At 33.4% G+C, this 21,780-nt stretch overlaps 1 protein-coding gene across 1 annotated transcript in view; it reads left to right on the top strand.

The window, feature by feature from the left end:
* TRPS1 (transcriptional repressor GATA binding 1) overlaps positions 1 to 21,168 on the top strand; it is a 403,828-nt gene extending 382,660 nt beyond the window's left edge. The window contains 2 exon segments of the mRNA XM_053715304.1: positions 12,916 to 13,038; positions 16,164 to 21,168. Coding sequence (XP_053571279.1) covers positions 12,916 to 13,038; positions 16,164 to 17,225 — 1,185 coding nt within the window. The 3' untranslated portion in view covers positions 17,226 to 21,168.
* Positions 21,169 to 21,780: the final 612 nt, after the last annotated feature.

Genomic DNA, 21,780 nt, shown 5'->3' with positions numbered 1-21,780 from the left:
GAGTTATTTATGAGTCAGCACTGATTGGCTAAAATGCAAGTTTGTGAAAATAACTAAAATAAGGGGGCAGTCTGCAGAGGCTTAAATACTAGGTTATCACAGAGGTAAAAAGTATTTTAATATAACAGTGTTGGTTATGCAAAACTAGGGGGTGGGTTATAAAGGGATTATCTATCTTTTTAAACAATACAAGTTCTGGAGTAGACTATCCCTTTAAGTAAATTGCAAAGCAGCAACCTTTTTTTGCATTAGAGAAGTTAAATAAAAACTGTTTAAAGGGACAGTCAAGTATAAATTAAACTTTCATAATTCAGATAGGACTTTTAATTTTAATCAACTTTCCAATTTACTTTTATCATCAAATTTGCTTTTTTCTCTTGGTATTCTTAGTTTAAACTAAACATAGGTAGGCTCATATGCTAATTTCTAAGCCTTTGAGGGCTGCCTCTTATCACAGCTTTTTAAATCTCTTTTCAACACAGAGACAGAAAGTACACGTGGGCCATATAGATAACACTGTGTTCAGGCACAGGGGGTTATTTAAGATCTAGCACAAAACAATGCTAAATGCAAGACAGTAGATAATAAACAGTCACAGTCATGTGATCAGGGGGCTGGAAGAAGGTTCCTAGATAAAAGGTAATCACAGAGGTAAAAAGTACATTAATATAACTGTGTTGGTTATGCAAAACTGGGGAATGGGTAATAAAGGGATTATCTATCTTTTAAAACAATAACAATTCTATGGTTCACTGTCCCTTTAAATGTAATATTAAAAGTTAATGAACTTAGGTGCAAATAATGTTCTGAAAAAGCATTACACTTATAATTAAGGGATAAAGAACATTTTATAGACATCATGCTATCAAAAAATGTTAGAAGCCACTGTGCATTTTCTACCAACTGTTTAAATTCTAAATTTACAAAAAGAATATTTTGACCCAGACAAACAATTTTAGATGTCTTGACCTCAGGACAACTGGAATTTTGGGGACTTTTTGATTGTTTGACACACTGACAGATTTAAACTGTTTCAGTGTGTATTTTAAGTATATGCTCATTTGGGTGACCATGATCATTTGTACCAAACAGCTAATGAACCTTAGCAATATACACACATAACTTTATTAGTTTCATGCTAGAATTAAACAGCGTTTACCTTTTTTTATTTACAGAAAGAAAAGAAAATCACCATGTTAAAATTCCCATTGCATATAAATGATAGGAAAAAAAATGACCACAGCGTCCCTTAATAAATACATTGTTTTTGAAGGGGATCATGTTTAATTAAACATGCAGTTAAAGTGATGGTAAACTCTCCCCTTTATAAAATCAGATCTGGAATGTAAGCGCTATTTTAGATGAAGTTTAATTCATTAGCTGTAATGAAGATGCAGTATAACTTAGTTATTAATATAGATATGAAATTCAAATACTGCATGCTCCTCCGCCCACTTCAAAAGTAAACTTTTCTGTGAGCTAACAGATTGAATTGTTGTCCAATCAGCGCTCTCCCCATCTGGCACTTTTGTTGTAGCTAGAGCAATGTTTGGAGAGTAATTCAATCATTTAGCTGACAGGAAAATTGACTTTTGAAGTGGGTGGTGTAACGTGGGATATTTGAATTTCATATCTATATTAATAACTAAGTTATAGCGCATCTTCATTGCACATGATCAATAAAACCCCAACTAAAATAGCGCTTACATTCCAGATCTGATTTTTAAAAGGGGAGAGTTTACCATCACTTTAAAGGGACATGAAACCCTCACACTTTCTTTCATGATTCAGATAGTGTATGCAATGTTAAACACATTTTAATGTACTTCTATTATCAAATTTTCTTTGTCATCTTGGTATCTTTGTTGAAAAGCAGGGAAGTGAGCTTAGGAGCGTGCACCTTTCTGGAGCACTATATGGCAGTAGTTTTGCAAGAATTAGACCCATCTGCACGAGCACTAGATGGCAGTAATATTTCCTGCCATGTAGTGCTTCAGACGTCTATCTTGATATCTCTTCAACAAAGAATACCACAAAGCAAATTTGATAATAGAAGTAAAATAAAAACTTAAAAAAAATATATATATATGCTCTGTCTGAATCACAAAAGAAAATGTTTGTTTTTCATATCCCTTTAAATGCATAGATTTTGCGCCACAAATATAACAACTTTTTGCTTCAGGATAATCTGCATGGCTGAGATACTTTGAAGGAAAGTAGACAATAGATGTGTTATGCTGTCTGCTAGTCAGTTCAAGTAATTGGAATTCAAACCTGGCAGTTTTGTAAGAAGTATTGCAGATAGCAGAGCACACAAGTTGAACACTGAAAAGGATCGTGACTATGAAACCTATTTAACTTGGACAGTCTATTTCATACGTTGTGTAGCTTCTTTGAGTTAAGACAATTTCTTCCCTTGAGAGTAGGTCCTTGTCATTATTGAATTGCAAAAATCCATAATCCAATCTGCTCTATTATGCTTCTTTGACAGTCTTTTTTTTTCTACTTTAATTTTGGTCGTGTAACATCATTTTCATTTCTGTAGCAGCCCTCTTTGATGCATATAAGTACTCCCTGAAGCTGTTCTTTACTAGAAAGATGCCACATTCTTGTGTCCTTTTAGTAGAATAATTATGTAGGTCTTTGTGCCGTATTATGTTGCAATATAGTGGAACTGCAGTTTGTCATACCATTCCCTATGTTAAATATAGATTTTCAAACATTTATACTTTTTTTTTTTTTTTTTAAATAGCTGAGCAAATGTTAGCGAATTACCTTGAACAGGTCATTAGAAAAAAAGCTTTGTAAATTTAGGAAGTACTTTTAAAGTTACTAAGGTGAGAGAAATATGTTTCCTATATGGCTAGATTTAGCCACCAATCAGCAACTTCTACACAGGTGCTGAACCAAAAATGGTCCGGCTCATAATCTCACATTCTTGCTTTTCAAATAAAGAAAATAAAGAAAATTTGATAATAGGAGTAAATAGTTGCTTAAAATCGCATGCTTTATCTGAAAGGAGAAAACACAAAGGTGCCCAATGGCCTAGTACCATCAATACAATCGAGATATGAATGAGAAAAAAGGGCTACTCACAAACGGATAGCACCAGAAAGGTGCAAACAGGCAGACTGGAACCTTACAATTGTCCAGCTAACTGTATTGTGGCGACTAAATGTCTGAAGTGAAATCCCTGCACAGGATATCGATATATTCCTAAATGAAAACAAGCAAAACCAACATGGCCCAGCACAGTTTGATTCAAAGTGGTATGTGATGTGAATAAAAAACACTCACATATTCCAAAGCACCTCCAGGTGCAATACGAGCAGGCTAGAGCTTCTCAGCCGCCCAGCTGACTGGTTCCAGGTGATAAGCAGGTCACACAACAATTGCAGGAGATGAAATAAAAAGTGCAATCCAAACAGCAGAAAGTCTATAGTATAAAACAAACTTTAATAAAAGCAACGCGTTTCTCAGCCACCTAAGGGCTGTTTCCTCAGGCTATTGTACAAAGAGTAAAAATACACTTGCTATTTAAAACCCATTGTGAGTTATGATTGGAGGTGTGGTAAATGATACCAAGTGTGTAAAATTCTCATTAGCTCCGTTACCATGGCGACCTTAGTATATACAAAGATAAAAAAAAACTGTTTATATTTAACACCAAACAATGTGATCAATATACACATATGTAGGTGTATTATAGTGTACATAGTATAAATCCACAAAAATATTGGTAACATAGTCCCTTAATAGAAACATACATTAACCCAAAAACATCCTAATCCCCAGTACATAATAATAAAATAAAATTAAAATAAAGAATTAATTTCCATTGGAGTAATATAACGCCTCAATATCTCTTGAATATTAAGTGTTTGGAAACTAGTGTTATCTGCTGGTCGCCTATACAAGAAAAATAGACCATAGAGCAAGCACATTTTCTCTTTTTTTCTGCTTTATCTGAATCATTAAAGAAAAAAATTGGGTTTAGTATCCCTTTAACTTTATTTGGTAAAATAAATTACTTAAAGGGACAGTCTACACCAGAATTTTTATTGTTTTAAAAGATAGATAATCCCTTTATTACCTATTCCCCAGTTTTGCATAACCAACACAGTTATAATAATATACTTTTAACCTCTGTGATTATCTTGTATCTAAGCCTCTGCAAACTGCCCCTTTATTTCAGGTCTTTTAATAGACTTGCAGTCTAGCCAATCAGTGCCCGCTCCAAGATAACTTCACGTGCACGAGCACAGTGTTATCTATATGAAATACGTGAACTAACACCCTCTAATGGTGAAAAACTGTTAAAATGCATTCTGAAAAGAGGTGGCCTTCAAGGTCTAAGAAATTAGCATATGAACCTCCTAGGTTAAGCTTTCAACTAAGAATACCAAGAGAACAAAGCAAAATTGGTGATAAAAGTAAATTGGAAAATTGTTTAAAATGACATGCTCTATCTGAATCATTTTAGAAAGAAGCATTTTTTTCAGTATTGGCAAAAATACTTCTAGTGAGATGTATCACTTGTCTTTTGATAGCGATAACTGTTCATGTGAATATGTACATTATTATTATTTATTTGTATAGCGCTGCAAACTTCTGTAGCACTGGGCATATGAACATATGCTCCGTTGCACATACACTGCGTGCATATATTTTGTTGGTGATAACACATTGCTCGTAAATAGATGTCATAGTAGACTCTCTGAACAGGTGCTGTGTTTGAATGAGGGTACATGGGACTTATACACATATGCTCCGGGCACAGTAAAAGCTATTTATAAAGCAGTGATTAAGAAATTAGTTTTATACATTAGTAATAAATGTTTAGTATGTCTTACTCAGCAGAACATTACAGAACGTGATCAGTACGTGTGCCAATATTAACCATGAGACTCTCTATGGGTTGCTATTGAAATGTTTGTAATTGATCTTAAACATTGGTTTACATTACCATCCTGAATGTGTGCAGAGGTGTATAAAGGGTTATACAGCTGTCCTTTTGTTCATACTTTTCTCTCTTAAAAATGCATAAAAGGCATTTTTTTTGTTTATTGCTCATTTTAATTCAGGTTTGCAGATGCTTCTGTGCTAAAAAAAAGTATTTTTTTTTCTTTTCATTGTATGTGTCACTGGCCACTAGTAGCTGCAGGAGCCTTCTTATTGCCCAGTGAGCTTTTTACCCATAAACCAATTTTAACTTAAAGGGCCACTAAAGTCAAAATGAAAGTTTCATGATTCAGATAAAGCACACAACTTTCCAATATACTTCTTTTATCAAATTTTGCACATTCTTTTCATATGCACACTTTTTGAGGCTACATGTCCTATTGAGCATGTGCAAATGTGCACAGTATATACATATAAGCATTTTGTGAAAGACTGATGTCACATGATACAGGGGGAGGGGAAAATTGAATTAACTTTGAAATTTGCCAGAAAATATTCTACCGCTCATTTCAAATTTAAAGTAAGTGAAATTGCATTGTCTTTTTGTTGTTAATTTTTGTGTTAATTTGTGACCTTCAATATAGTTATTTAGTAATCCTTTAACTTTTTTAATGAAAATAATAAATGTTCAACAATGTTTGTGTCTTTCCCCTTAATGGCCTTACATTCTATTACTTACAACACCTCCACTAGGCTTCATCTTTTTTCCTTCTCCTTTATTGATTATTGTCTTGGTCTTTGAGCTTGTACATTTTGAGGTACCACAAACTGGAAACCAGTATTAGGGAGATTTGTTTCCAGAAGGTGATAAAGCTCTGTTCTAGCTAGGACCAGCTCTAAAATGGGTCTGGTGAGACCATGGAACCCAGATAGCACTTAAAGGTATAGTCTAGTCAAAAATAAACGTCCATGATTCAGATAGAGCATGCAATTTTAAGCAACTTTCTAATTTACTCCTATTACCAATTTTTCTTTGTTCTCTTGGTATGTTTATTTTAAAAAAGCTGGAAAGTAAGTCTAGGAGCTCGCCCATTTTTGGTTCAGCACCTGGATAGCGGTTGCTGATTGGATGGCTACATTTAGACACTAATCAGCAAGCGCTATCCAGATGCTGAACCAAATATGGGCTGGCTTCTAAGCTTACATTCCAGCTTTTTAAAATAAAGATATCAAGAGAATGAAGAAAAATTGATAATAGGAGTAAATTAGAAAATTGCTTATAATTGCATCCTCTATCTGAATCATAAAAGTTTAATTTTGACTATACTATCCCTTTAACAAGGGCAGCACATGGGGAACGGCTGCCTTAAATACCATATAAGTGCCCAAGTCATTTGTACATATTTATTTATATCTTTTGCCTTTAGGATGCAGTGCAGTTAGGTTTAGACTGTAGTGGAAAGAGAGTTAGGAAGGGCTTCTTTTTATTCTCAGACAAGGCAGCACATTATCAGTTCAATTCCTTAAACCAGTGTTCTGTCAGATCAGCCAATTCATCAGATTAGCCAATCATGTAACTTCAGCTTTCTGACCACAAATTTACTTACTCCGCATGCGCTGCACAGCAGGTAGCAAATCTCAAATGGAGCTGATCTGCTGCTTCAATTCTATTTGTTGTTAATCAGACATATATACGCTGCACTGTAATTCCCCATCTTCAATATCTTTTTTTGCCTCCACCTGGTGGGTTCAAGGGGGGCACCCGCTGATCCTCTGGCATCCACCCTAAGTCAACCTCGGGGAATTAGGTTTACTGGGGGGACTTCAACCCCCTTGAACCCCTTTATGCATAGGCAAAAAAAGATAGTGAAGAGGAGGGGAATTACAGTGCAGCGTATTTATGTCTGATTAACAACACAGTGATGTTTGGCGATTGGAATGCAGTGACGGGCTATGGGAAGCACAGTAAGTGAATTTGTGGTGAGACAGCTGGTTCCATGTCACCAGAAGTGACATGGTTGGCTAATCTGATGAATTGACTGATCTGACAGAACACTGGCCCTGGTTCTAGCTAAATTTCTACTTTACCTTTTTGTTACCTTAAACGTTGTTGGCTTATTTGTAAATGCCCTCCTAAATATGTTAACTACAGAGGAAAGTGACAAGTCAGGAATCCATATCCAGTTTAAAATTAAAATTGTTATATTATAAATTTGTTATAAAAAAGTCTTTACTAAAGTAGAAACAAAATAGGCTTGCAAATGAGTGACATTTTTTAAATTAGTTTTTCTTTCATCTATCCACTGTATTTGAACTGTACTAATTTTTCATCCAAAAACTGCAATTGAAAATCAAATATTTACTTTTAAATTATTTTCTTGTGCTAAATAATTAAATATTTCCTTGTCGGCCATGTGGGGAAGTATTCCTTTCCTTCAATAGATTTGTGATAGCTGTAACATATTGGTCAATGAGTATTGATACTGCCGTATGAAACATGCACAAATATTAGGTTCCATTTTAATTTTATTTTCAGTGTAACTTTCTGTCATTCAAACAAAATATTTAAAATGTTTGATTGCTGTTTTTTTCCTATGCATGATGGTATTTTTTTAGTTTCATTTCCCAAATAATTTAGTGCAAAGTTTGTGATTACTTATATATTTTAGTATATGAAATATGTTCCCATGACTGAATTTAGCATACAGTAGAAATATCTGTTGTGTATAGTAATATTTCTTTAAATATAGTTTTAATATTTTTCATGCTGCATTGATGTCTTTCAGAGATATACAGTATTTTAAAGTTGTCTTGAGTTCTTTTCAATGCTATTTTCCAGCGTAAGAGCACATTGAATAGTGAATAGAGGTATATATAATGAATTCTTTTTATTGCCTTTAAATCACTCTTTCTCACAGCAGGATTCTTCTTAAGTGGAAAAGTTACTGATCACAAATACCCAGCTTGTAAAGAATTCATTATGTACCGTACTACATTCTCATCATCCACTAGTTAATAATAATGCTGTGCCAGCTTCATTTATATTTAGAGCTTAGAAAACTGTACTAAATCTAGAAAACAGAGCGAAGACAAAATTTGAACTAGAACTACAAAGAAAATAGATTCCAAAAAAATAATAATTTGCTTTTAATATTGAATTGCATTTAATTTGAATGAAATTAAAGTGAGATAATTAATGAATGAAATGCTCTATTTTTGTAGACCATTTTATTATTAACCCCTTTGATGTACATGATGAGGTGTTCTTGCCATACGCCTCGCTACCTGTAGGCGCATGAAGAGCCCTTCTCGTCATGCAGGGGGATCGCAGGTCAAACACTGTGTTCAGTAATCCCACTAACTATAGGCCGGGGAACATTGGTGGCCTAGTGGTCGGCACTCCCAGGCTTCAAAGGGGGCTGAACCAGGATACACCAGTAGCTGGAAGGGAGCTGGATGGGGGAGGATTTTAAACCCCTCATTCTCAGTTCCCTTTGCAGCTAGAAACCTCCAAGACCCCTCATTCGAAAGAGAATTATCTGTTCTTTCAAATGGTGGTAGCACAATAAAAAAAATAGTCTGGTAGGTCTAGAACCCCTTAATAAAGATTATTTTATAGCAGAGAAGACCCTCTCTCAAAACATATATGACGTTTGTCTCTCTAATCTATATTATAACCCTCACAAGCCTGTATGGGCCCCTATTTTACATGTGGCTACCTTTAATGAAAATTGAGTTAGGAGATCACAGTAACAGCAGTGGTCACCTGGCTATTTTCAATATTATTTACTAAAATCTAAGCAATAATATACATTTTTTTTACAGTTTTTTTCCACCGCTATCACACATGCCATGAAATATAAATACAATAATAGTATAATGTGAATCTGCTGGGCCAGCTGAAAAAAACCCAATATATAATTTGTGTGGGTCACTCACTGAAATTTGACTTACAACAGGGTTTAAATGTAGGAAGCAAAAAAAACTAAATATTGGCTCAGCACTGGGGTGTTAAAAATGCTTAGCAGTTAAAGGGTTAAATAAATGTTTATTTTAAACCATCCATAGCTGTTAAACACATAGTTAAAAGCACACCCCAGTCACACTATGCATGTATTTTGAACCTGAGTGACTCAAGTCACCAACAATGTCCTGCATTGTCTTTATAGTGACAATGCACAGCAGTTCCTTAGTGCAGCGTTTACTATTTGTGTAATCCCTTTGCAATAAGATTTTTTTTTAAATAACGATAGGTTATGATTAGAGCATTTCATTGTTAGACTGAAATATGCCTTTAAATCATATTATATTGCTTTTACTCCTAAAAGGAATTGCACAGAGCCACACTATTAAGTTTCCACTTTCTCTGGTAGCCAAGGGGTTAAACAAGCTATTGGCAGATTGACACTGAACTCATCTTAATGGTTTCAACAATCTTTTTTTTTTTTTTTTTTTTTAAATTAATGTATTCTTGTCAGACTTTTCTGATTAACTGTACCAATATCGCATTTTTTATTTTTTTTCTCACTATTTTTTGCCTCAGTATTGATGATTAATTGAGAACGTCAACTGTCATCTGAATCAAACAGCAAATGCATACTTGTATTTAGCTAGGGAGTACCACTGATAGCATGTGTATATGTATGGAAATATTAGCCTATAGGGAACTGGCGTCTCACCAGGTTTTTACTGATACATTGTGAAACACCCGATGAATCAAATGCCCATTGCATGCCAAGAAAGTGCTCCAGTCCCAGGGCCAAAATTATGTCTGTAGCGCTTTTATTTTTTTTATTTTTTTTTATTTGAAAAGTATCAGAATACAATTATAACCATTGTATTTTTTTGGCAATAAATCCAATTTCTGTAGCTCAGACTAAAGTTAAATAAATTGGCTTAATTGGAATAAACCTTGAAGATTGCAAGTTATAATGGCAAACATTTTCTAAATAATAAAGTTATTTTACTTTATTTTCACTCAATTTTAACAGATGGACATTTTTTTCACACAGAATGATCCAATCATCCTAACAATAGTGGTCTTTGAAAATCATATGTTGACATCAGCATCTCTTTCGGTGTTATAGAACGTCAAGTCCGATGTGCAGGCCAACTTCTGATTTTGTTTGTTTTTTTCTAAGTGATCCTGTTATTAATATAACTATTCCTTATCAGATTAACACTAGTTATTGCTATATTTCTACTGGCAGAATGTACTTTATATTATATATAACAGCTAGTTTAAAATGACATTCTAATATAATAATAAAATGTTCTAATTAGTTAGGATATCTTATAATTAAACGAAAACTCATTGCTATAATGTGTTTTAGGGCCCTGAACCTGCATAGAACAGTGATATAACCTACTGTGCAGTTACTAATCTACAGAGAAGGAATTAAACCCTCTAATGCTTTTTTAACACAGAAAACAGTTCTTTATCTCCTTGTTGCTGCTAATAACACACAGGGCAAAGGCCAAACTCCTTGTGGCTTCTAGCACACAAAAAAACAGATTAAAAGCACTGATGTTTATAGCAAAATACAGACCAATGATTTAATTCCCTGTAGTTTAACAAAGCATACAAATAGGTGACTTGAGTCACTGTGTTTTTAGCAATGCAGAGAGCAGTAATATAACCCCCTGTGGCAGCTAGTGACACACAGAACAGTGTTTTAATCCTTAGTGGTAGCTGGAAACACAGAACAGCAATTCAATTCCATATGGCGAAATGCGTAGTAGTAATTGTGCCACAGTGGCCACTAGAAACGCAAAGCAGTAATCAACACCTGACCATCTATCTTTTTTAGTTAATGGTCCTTCCAATGTAGCTGCCTAGTTCTTTTTCATCTTTCACTCTAGTGTGCATGTGTACTTTCACTTATTTATAGAGGGTCTGCCTCCATATTTGTAGCATAATTATAATCTGACCATTCTAGTGAATCACTAGTGAAAATGAGCAGTATTAATTTCCTTATTATGGTGGCCATCTTGGGAAGATCACTGTGATTTCTTTCTTTTTTTTTAAGCTAATTGCTCTTGGGGATAATTAGAATTAATGTCCAAATTAACAGCACTACTGGTTAATGGAATATCACTAAACTTTGTATAGTAAATTAAATGATTTGTATTAGGTGAAATATATTTATTTATAAAATATTCTAATATTGTGAGTTCATTACTCTGGAATTATGAAGATTCTAATTCTTAGGAGGAAAAAACTAAAGACCACCACCTTTCTTTTAAGTTGTATATACAGTATTTTTCATTTGTATTGTAGTGAGCTGAATAAAGGGGGCGCCATGGATGTGTTTTTCTCTTTTCATGATTATTAAAGGGATATTAAACATTCAAGGGAATGATGTGTTCAAAACAAAGATTAGCCTATGAATAATGTGCAGATGTATTTTTAAATTAGTTGTTTATATATTAAAAAAGAAGTCTAAAACAATGGATGTACCTAGGTTTCCATTTCTGGTTAGACCAATAAGGGAGAGTTATGAATATTATATAAGGGAGAGTTATGAATAGAGTGTACAACCAATGATGAATCTGGAATCTACTTCCTCTTTTAACAGGAACTGGAAATTATTAAATTACAGGAAAAGGGGACAAAATAAAGAAAGTATATTGCACAGTTTTTTGTTTTTGTTTGTTACTAGATACTATTAAAGTGTTTACAACTCATTTAAAACTCTTACAACTTCTGGATTTACAGTTGTTGCAAACAAAATGCAAACTATAAAAATGATTAGAAAAACTAATGTATATGAAGCAAATATAAATTAATCTGTGTTAGATTCTATTTTTTAATTTACTTTAATAAGAGGGTATTTCTTAATACCAGTTGTCTTTAATACAAAGTAATGCATAGAGTATCAAAATTTCTTTGTGAGGATTTGATTGCACTTTATGATTTAGTCTGTACCAGTCTTTTGTTGCTCCCCTCTGCTTATGCCTTTGTTCTTTGTGTTTCTTTCTAATCTCATTCATGTTATACCAATCAGCAGTCAGTTATCTTGAGGATGAACATAAAGTAACTTGCAGTGTTTACTGACAATGAATTAGATACAAGCCTTGGTTGGAGATAGTCAAAGGAACAGCCTAATAATAGTGGTATATATTAATCCATATTTGTTTTTATTTTCTACCAATTGACTTCAATGTTTTTACCCTTCAGTAATAGCGAGAAAGTTAAAGGGACATTATACACTCATTTTTTCTTTGCATAAATGTTTTGTAGATGATCTATTTATATAGCCCCAATTTTTTTTTAATTTTTTTTATTGTATAGTTTTGCTTATTTTTAAATAACATTGCTCTGATTTTCAGACTCCTAACCAAGCCCCAAAGTTTTATGAGAATATTGTCAGCTACCTTCTCCAGCTTGCTCCTGTTTGTGTAAAGGGTCTTTTTATTTGGAAAAGAAGGGGAGGGGGGAGTGTCTTATTTCCCACTTGTAGTGGGCGTTCCAGCTACCTTTTCAACAGAGCTAAACTGAGAGCTTCTAAGTAAGTTTTTAAACTTTTTTATACTGGATTTTTATATCAGCATCTGTGCATCTTATTCTTTATAGTAGTGTCTATTACATGCCGTTATATGAAAATGAGTGTATACTGTCCCTTTAAAACAAATTCTACTGGGTATATTTCAGCAAGATTTTTCTTTATTTTTTGTTTGTTTTGGGAAAACAACTTTGCTTTATGCTTGTGTGGCTTGTGCCTGCCTGCCAATTGCATTGTGGGATTTGTCCTTATTAGCCTGTTTGCAACCTGTCCCTGAGAGACAAAAACACATTTTTCCCTAAGATTTAAAATCAAATTAATACACATTAACTTAATTTTTTTTTTATTTCAAACCTTTTTTTATATATATTTAAATATTGCTGTTTCACAAGTATTACAAAATAGTTTTGTGTCAATGTCCCTTTAAAGAACCTGACCTCTCCAGCTCTTTTTTTTTTATAACCTTCCTTTGTGTATTTATATAAATATATTTTTCTTGATATTTCAGAGACGAAGAGGTTCTGGAGTTTTTTGTGCCAATTGTCTGACCACCAAGACATCACTCTGGAGAAAAAATGCAAATGGCGGCTATGTCTGCAATGCGTGTGGCCTTTACCAGAAACTTCACTCGGTAGGTACAGCATACCAATATCTGGTGTGTTTTTAAGCACCAATATTTGCAAAATATATTTAAATTGGGCATTGTTACCTCCTCCCTGTATAAGTATTTTTACTTTTTTTTTTTTTTTTTTTATTAAATCTTGTACCATGACAACATATTTTTAATGACAAAAAAATAGTTTTATGTACCTTTAATAAAATAGGAATACGGTTTTAGTGGTTTTTGTAAGATATAGGTGGTCACAATTTAAAGTCGTATAATAAAGTGTGAATACGTTAGATGGCGGTTTTTCAGTTCACTGTCATGACGTTGCCTGGTGTGGCCGTGTTAGTCCAGAATGCCAGAATAACAAGAATATTGCATAAAGTAGTGATACTTTTTTATTGGACTAACTATATATTTTCAAAAAGACAAGCTTTTAAACGCCCACTAAGCACAGTTGAATTGTGTAATCAACAACTGCATAATAATAAAAAAAAAAGACAATGCAAAAGCATAGTTTGAATTTCAAGCGAGTCGTAGATTTTTTTTTCTTCAGATAAATAAGTTACTTTTTTTTTGCACTGCATCATGTGACAGTTAACAGCCAATCACAAAATACACATATGTATATTATGTGAACTCATGCACATGCTCAGTAGGAGCTGAGGCTTTAGAAAGTATGAATATAAAAAGATTGTGCACATTTAGATAATGGAAGTGAATTGTTAAAGAGACATAATACCCATATACTAAATAACTTTAAAGTTATACAACATAACTGTAAAAAGCTGACGAGAAAATATCACTTGAACATCTCTGTGTGAAAAAGGAAGATATTTTACCTCAAAATGTCTTCAGCTCACCAGTGTAAGTGCTCTGTGAAGTTATACTTCAGCTACTATCCAGCTGCAAGTTGAAAAACAAAACAACAATAGCCAATCAGCATCAGCAGTGCTGTGGTCATGCTATGCTGTGATCTCATGAGATTTCATAGTATAATATAGAATAGTGAAATAATATGACTGTGCATGCACATTCCAGATGCACACTCCCTTGCATGTCAGTGAGGTGTGAATACTTAGGACATTTTGAGGTAAATATCTTCCTTTTTTTACATAGAGATGCTCAGGTAATATTTTCTAGTCAGCTTTTTACAGCTTTCACTTTGAAGTGCTTCAACATTTGGGTATCACATCCCTTTAAGTTTTTTTATAAAATTGTGTGCTCTGTCTGAATCATGAAAGTTTAATTTTTACTTTTGTGTTCCTTCAAAGAGATACTAAACCCAAAAACGTTTCTTTATTGATTCAGATAGAACATGCAATTTTAAGCAACTTTCTAATTTACTCCTGTTATCAAATTTTCTTTGTTTTCTTGCTATCTTTATTTGGAAAGCAGGAATGCAAAGCTTGGGAGCCAGCCCATGTTAGGTTCAGCATCTGGGTTGTGCTTGCTGATTGGTGGCTAATTGTAGCCACCAATAAGCCAGCGCTATCCAGGGCGCTGAACCTAAAATGGGCCGGCTGCTAAGTTTTACATAACTGCTTTTCAAATAAAGATAGCAAGATAACTAAGAAAAAATGATAATACAAATAAATTAGAACATTGCTTAAAATTGCATGCTCTTTCTGAAACATGAAAGATACATTTTGGGCTTAGTATCCCTTTAAGAGTCTCTTCCTCCGGTCTGAAGCAATAAGATTTTATAACTTTTATCTTAAAATACAGGAAGGTTAAAAGGACAGAAAGGGATACCTAGGTATTCGTACAGAGAGCGGAGGGAATGTTTTTTTAGGAGCTAAACCATTTTCGGTTCAGCACATGAGTAGCACTTGCTGATTGGTGGCTAAATATAGCCATCCCATCAGCAAGCGCTACCCAGGCTCTGAACCAAAAATGGTCCGGCCCTTAAGCTTATATTCCAGCTTTTTAAAATAAAGATACAAAGAGAACGAAGAAAAATTGATAAAAGGAGTAAATTTATAAAGTTGCTTAAAATTGCATGCTCTTGCTGAATCATAACACTTTAATTTTGACTTGACTATCCCTTTAAGGGGTTAAAGGGATATTGCAGATTCTGTAAAAGCTAAACTTTTTAATATGCTTTCTCAACAAAATTTTGAATGTTAAATGATGAAATCTAATAGGAAGTTGTTCACTCTCTATATAATAGTTTGTTTTTCCTAGGAATGAAGTAGATCATTAAACCTATCTTCTGCTGATGAAAGCTACTGAGCTTGAAATGGCTGGTTGTTAAGGGGTACGGCGCTGGTCGTTAAGGGGTTAAACAAGTTTCCAATTTAATTGTATTATCTAATTTCCTTCATTCTTTAGGTTTGTCCAAACTGATATATACTGATATAATTAACACAAATAACTGATGGTACAGCCATTGTTTACTTTAATATTGCTTCTTCTGCTTAATGGGTTATTGTATTTGAAATAATGTCTATTGTGCATAGGAAAGTGCAACATTGAAAATGATGTTTGCTTTATGGGCTGTGTACTTCTTGCTGATGCTGACTGGTTGATCAGTACTTCCTGCAAATGATCATTGGCTAATAGGTACAGTATGAATTAGCAGGAAGTATACAGCGGATGCTGTTGTATCAGTCTAAATATAAATCATTTTTTGTTTACATTTGTTTTACGCAACTACAAATAATTCACCATATTTAAACGCTGCTCTTTCGTGTGTGTGAAAGCATTTGTTTTTTAAAACTATGTCCCAATAGCTTTATTTTGTTGTTTGTATGAAAAAATAAATTATAGAAACATTACTGAATCTCACGGTTACTATTTCAAATAAATAATCATTTATGTTTCTGAAATGTAAATATCTTTATGTGTGCATCTTGGAAGTGTTATAAATATGAGAGTAACTGGTTTTGAAAAAAAAAATGGCAAACATCTGTACACTGAGCCATGAAGTATAATGAGTTTTTTCACATTTAAAAAGCTATGCTTGCAAATTCAAATACTGCATCACAGCAGTACAGCCAGTTAATCCAATGATTAAATATTAACAAGGCTGATACCAGTGCAAGAAAGGATTCTATATTGTGTTGTTTTTTTTTAAAGTGTAATTTTTTTGCTTTATTCAGTCTATTGAATTGAATAAGTACTGACAACATTTTTTCTCTTTTACGCAGACTCCCAGACCTTTAAACATAATTAAGCAGAACAATGGTGAGCAGATCATTAGGAGACGAACAAGGAAGCGCCTTAACCCAGAAGCATTGCAGACTGAGCAGTTAAATAAACATCAAAGGGGGAGTAGTGAGGAACAAGTTAATGGAAGTCCTTTGGAGAGAAGGTCAGAAGATCATTCAATGGAAGGTCATCAGAGAGAAACACAACAAATTAGTATGAATAAATATGAGTCCCAAGCTTCATTGACTAAAAGCCATTCTGCCCAGCAGACAATAATTGTCAGCCAAACCATGGATATTCACAAACGGATGCAACCTTTGCACATTCAGATAAAAAGCCCTCAGGAAAGCAGTGGAGATCTGGGAAATACTTCATCTGTATCTGATGGCAAAGGAAGCTCAGAAAGAGGTAGCCCAATTGAAAAATACATGAGACCTATAAAACATCCTAATTATTCTCCTCCTGGAAGCCCAATAGAAAAATATCAGTATCCAATGTTTGGACTTCCAATTGTTCATAATGACTTCCAGAGTGAAGCTGATTGGCTGAGATTCTGGAGTAAATATAAGCTGTCAGCTCCTGGGAATCCGCACTACTTGAGTCATGTGCCTGGCCTACCAAATCCCTGCCCAAACTATGTGCCTTATCCCACCTTTAATCTGCCTGCTCATTATTCCACTGTTGGATCAGATAATGACATTCCACTAGATTTGGCAATGAAGCATTCCAGACCTGGATCAGCATCAAACGGGGCCTCTAAAGAAAAAACTAAGTCACCCTGTAGTATAAAGGAAGAAGTTCCATTGAATGTAGTAACAATAGATAAGGTGGATAGAAGTACTCAAGATGAACTTTCAACAAAGTGTGTGCACTGTGGCATTGTCTTTCTGGATGAAGTTATGTATGCTTTACATATGAGTTGCCACGGTGAAAATGGACCTTTTCAGTGTAGTATATGCCAACATATTTGTACGGACAAATATGACTTTACAACTCATATCCAGAGAGGCCTACATAGGAACATTGCACAAGCTGAAAAGAATGGAAAAACTAAAGAATAAAACATTAGCACTTAGCACAATTAAATAGAAATAGGTTTTCTGAATAGAAATTCAGTAGCTTGTAATTTCTTTTGGCTTGTAAAGCACTTGTTTGGGCATAATATTCAAACTAAATGCCCAGGTTTTTGTTTGTTTTGTTTTTTATCTCTAACCAGTGAACACATGACTGCTATTTACAAGTATTATGGCCAGTTCCATATAGATTATCATTATCTAAACGTATGATCATCCATATGCCCTATATACAAAGTGCACATATCTGTAAAGTATCTAAAATGCCTATGAATGTGTTTTTAAAGAAGATACCTTATGTTACTAGACCTAATCTTTTGATTGACACTATCATTTAGACAATGTAAAAGCTTCTCAGGTGAGCAATTTGTTAGTCCTTTTTTGTGTCTGTTATCTGTACTATCTCTATTCAGGAATACTTTTTTGCCAAAATAGAAACATCTCCACAAGGAAAATGAAAATAAACAACAATTATAAACCATTGTCAATATACTATTCCATAAAAAGCCATTTATATTGGGCCGTCAAATGCAGCTTAGTGAATGTCTATAAATTATAACATTAAGTCATAGCTTTATAAAAGCAATATTTTATATTATAGATCTATTGGTCTTGAAAAATATTTTGTAATAAACAAAATTTTAATTTATGTTCCTGTGGATTTACGGGAAAAACCCATACATTTCTATTTTGTTGTTTGTCCAGTTAGTTTATCTCATGCACTCTAAAATAACTGGATTACTTATTGCAAACACAAAAAAGTTATTAAATTCAAGGTTATCTCTCTCAACACACATTAAAATATTATAAAAAAAAGATCTGTACTCTTTAATCCTATTTAATGTTTATTTTTGGAGCTATTACATTTACAAATAACATTTTGTTTACTTTTTTAATTACCTTTTTTTTTTTTTTCGATTTTAATAGACATACTGCCCTTTTTCAGTAGCAGTATTTATTTAAAGCTGCTGTTTTTTTTTCCTTTTTGAGTTAACATATTAGTTCCAAACTATATGTTTAAGCATAAATGCTGCGTTGTTTATTATTATTTTACATAAATGTACAGTTTGTTGCATAATTATTAATATATATGTGCTTCAAAGCCATTTCTGACAACCCTTAAAAATGACTTGAAATTCCAATTTGTATTAACTGTAGTACATACTAGATTAGTTATTTCTTACAGATGTTTCTTGTAAAGTATTATATACTTCTAAATGAAGGGAACACTCCTTAGCGTAAAATGCTCAGGGAAACAGGGCTAAATATTCTGCATAATGTCTGCTACTTAATTGACCGAAGAAACTAATAAGCCAGACTGTATAGCTGTTCAAATGCTGATGAGCTCAATGTCACACTTCAAATAAAAGAGGTCTATTTTTTCATGATCATATACAGATGTTACAAGCTACTGGATACACTGTCAGATTGCCCTTTTTCAATAACGAAGTTGGGAGAACAAAAGTCTTATTTTTCTAGTAATTATTAATGTATTACATTTCAAATAATGGTGCCTGACATATGAAATAATTATTTTCTACTATGTACGTATGCAACAAATATATTCCATCATGCATAAGAGTCGGTATGGCTCTGGCTCGCTGTTTACATTTGCAGATGTAGCAAAAAGGTAATGAAGCAACTATTTCTATTGCATTAGGAAACTTTTCTTTCTTCGTTAACGTTATATTATGTTTCATGAAACAAATTGTATTTGTTGATAAAATGGTATGAAAAATAAGAAGGAAATTTAAAATATTTTTATGCCTATTTAGGTAAAAGGGTAGCACTATTCATTCCAAGTACTTTTGTATTCTGAAAATGTTAAAAACTTACATTGTTATTCTTAAAACTAATATGCATATATCTTCTTGTATTGCTTTGTCTATGTTTCATAGGAAACATTTCAGAAATTCTGTTTTCTGTTGTATAAATTGCAGCCCATGTTATGTTTTTTTTTTTTTTTTTGCTTACTAGAATTACACTTTATTTTACAATGGACAGCAGTTGCTTTCGTTCTTTTTTTTATAAGGTATGTTGGGTTGGGTATGAGTGTTTTAGAGGGTTATTTTCACAAGTATAGCTTCAAGATCTTTTGTTGAATTAAATAAACTTAATTCAACTGAAATCTGGATCTTTGCCGTGAATGAAGTCAAACTGCTTCTCTGGTAATAAACTTATTTTTTTCTTTCTTCATACTTTTATATTACTATTGTAAGGAAAAATCAGGGCAGGATACTTTTGCTTATTTTTGCATGTTAACTGGGAAATTTTTATTAACTTAATGTATATGAGATATTCTTTTTAAGTAATTAAAATATACATTGCCCCTTTTCCAATTCAATAATAAGTTAAAGGGGCATTAAATCCATTTTTTTTTCTTTCGTGATTCAGGTAGAGATTAAATGTTTAACCTTTTGAGTGCTAAGCACTTTCCCACCTGGGTGCTAAGCTGATTTGAGGGTTTTTACATTTTTAATTTTTTATTTATTTTTTCAGATCCCCTGACTTATACCGTTGGAAAGGTTAGGCGATTATACTTGTCATTGTATTTTTTTAAAATAATGTTGCGCAGTGACGTCATCACGTCATTGTGCGTGATGTCACCACGCAAAATGTGAAGTCCCGGCAATGCCTGTCACTATACAGGCCTGATCGCCGGGGTAGGAGCGGGTGGGAGCCCCCAGATCTCCCTCAAGGTGGGAGAGTGCTAGCAACGGCTCTGAGCCATCGTTAGCACCTGAGTGGGAAAATCTGCGACGACTCTGAGCCGTCGTTAGCACTCAATGGGTTAAACAACATTCAAATGTACTTCTGTTATCTAATTTGCTTAATTCTTTAGATATCATTTCTTGAAGAAAGAGCAATGCACATGGGTGAGCCAATTATACAAGGCATCTATGTGCAGCCACCTATCAGCAGCTACTGAGCCTATATAAATATATATTTCAGCAAAGTATATCAAGAGATTGAAGCAAATCAGATACAAGTAAATAAGGAGGTTGTTTAAAATGATGTGCTCTATCTAAATCATGAAAGAAAAAATGTGGGTTTCATGTCCCTTTAATAACTGTCTTTAAAGGGACATTAAACACAATTTTATTCTTTAATGATTCACATAGAGCATGCAATTTTAATTAACTTTCTAATTTACTCCTATTAAATTGTCTTCCTTCTCTTGCTAGCTTTATTTAAAAAGCAGAAATATAAAGCTTAATAGCTGGCCTATTTTTTGTTGAGAACCTGGGTTATGCTTGCTTATTGGTTTTCTAAATGTAGCCGCCAATAAGCAAGAACTACCCAGGGTTCTGAACCTAAAATGGGCTGGCTCCTAAACTTTAAATTACTTCTTTTTAAATAAAGATAGCAAGAGAATGAAGAAAAATGGATAGTAGGAGTAAATTAGAAACTTGGATAAAATGCTCTGAATCGGGAAAGAAAACATGTGGGTTTAGTATCCCTTTAAATAATTACATTGTTAAAATGTGCTTCACACTCAGGGCTTACCAATTGATAACAATTCCCAATAGAAAATAAAGCTATTTGAAGAAAGAAACAGGTTCATGTCAAACCTAGGTTAAAAGTGTCAATATTATGTAACCAATTGTTCACTTGATGGCAAATTCAACACAGTCTGAAGTCAGTGAAGTTTCTTTAGAATACTACACTAAAAGGTAGAACTTATATATTGACTACAATGCATCATTAGTTAAATAATTGGCCAAGCAAGTGATAACATTGTCTGGTGCCTTACAAATTGTATAACTTATCTGCTGTTCTTTTATTGATATTATTCTAAAGTATTGACTCTTACCTTCTGTCAGTCTTAACACTTTTTTGATAGAGCTAATGTACAAGTTGCATATATAGGCAACACTGTTATTCCCTTTTGTTTTGGAGATGCTATTACAATAAAAAAAAGCAGCTGAAATTGATTTTTCAAATTATAATTTTGTATAATGCTTTCCAGGATAGTACTGCATGTTAATATAAGCACTGAAGTCCCTGCAAATTGTCTGGAAATAAAAGTGTCAAAATTCAGAAAAATGAAAAGCCAACTGAAGCACATTATTATATAATGGTACTGTGTTAAAGGGACATTAAACACTAAATACATGCTAGATAGAATGATGCATTCAAAGAAAAGATTAGTCCATGAGTAACATGTAGATGTATTTTTTAAAGTTTCATTAGTTGTTTAAAAAGTGGCAAAATAAGTGTAAAGTTTTATTGTCTATAAAACACTGGGAGCTGCCATGTTGTAACTTGTGTTACCTTCTCTGCTGTAGCCAATTAGGGACAGTTATACATAGGTCATTAGAGTGTGCAGCCAATGGTTGTGCTGGATTTAACAGTGTTCTGCACTTCCATTTCTAACAGGAACTGAAAAGCTCACAATTTCAGAATGGATTTACAGGCAAATAGGACAAAATAAATAATGAAAGTATATTGCAGAGTTGTTTTATTATATACAATTTATTATTTTATATTACCATCTCAAAGTGTTTAATGTTCCTTTAATTTGTGAGATCTGCCCTTTTCA

This window comes from Bombina bombina, chromosome 5, assembly GCF_027579735.1.
Source record: "Bombina bombina isolate aBomBom1 chromosome 5, aBomBom1.pri, whole genome shotgun sequence".
Lineage (NCBI taxonomy): Eukaryota > Metazoa > Chordata > Amphibia > Anura > Bombinatoridae > Bombina > Bombina bombina.
This window is presented reverse-complemented; position numbering and strand designations above follow the sequence as displayed.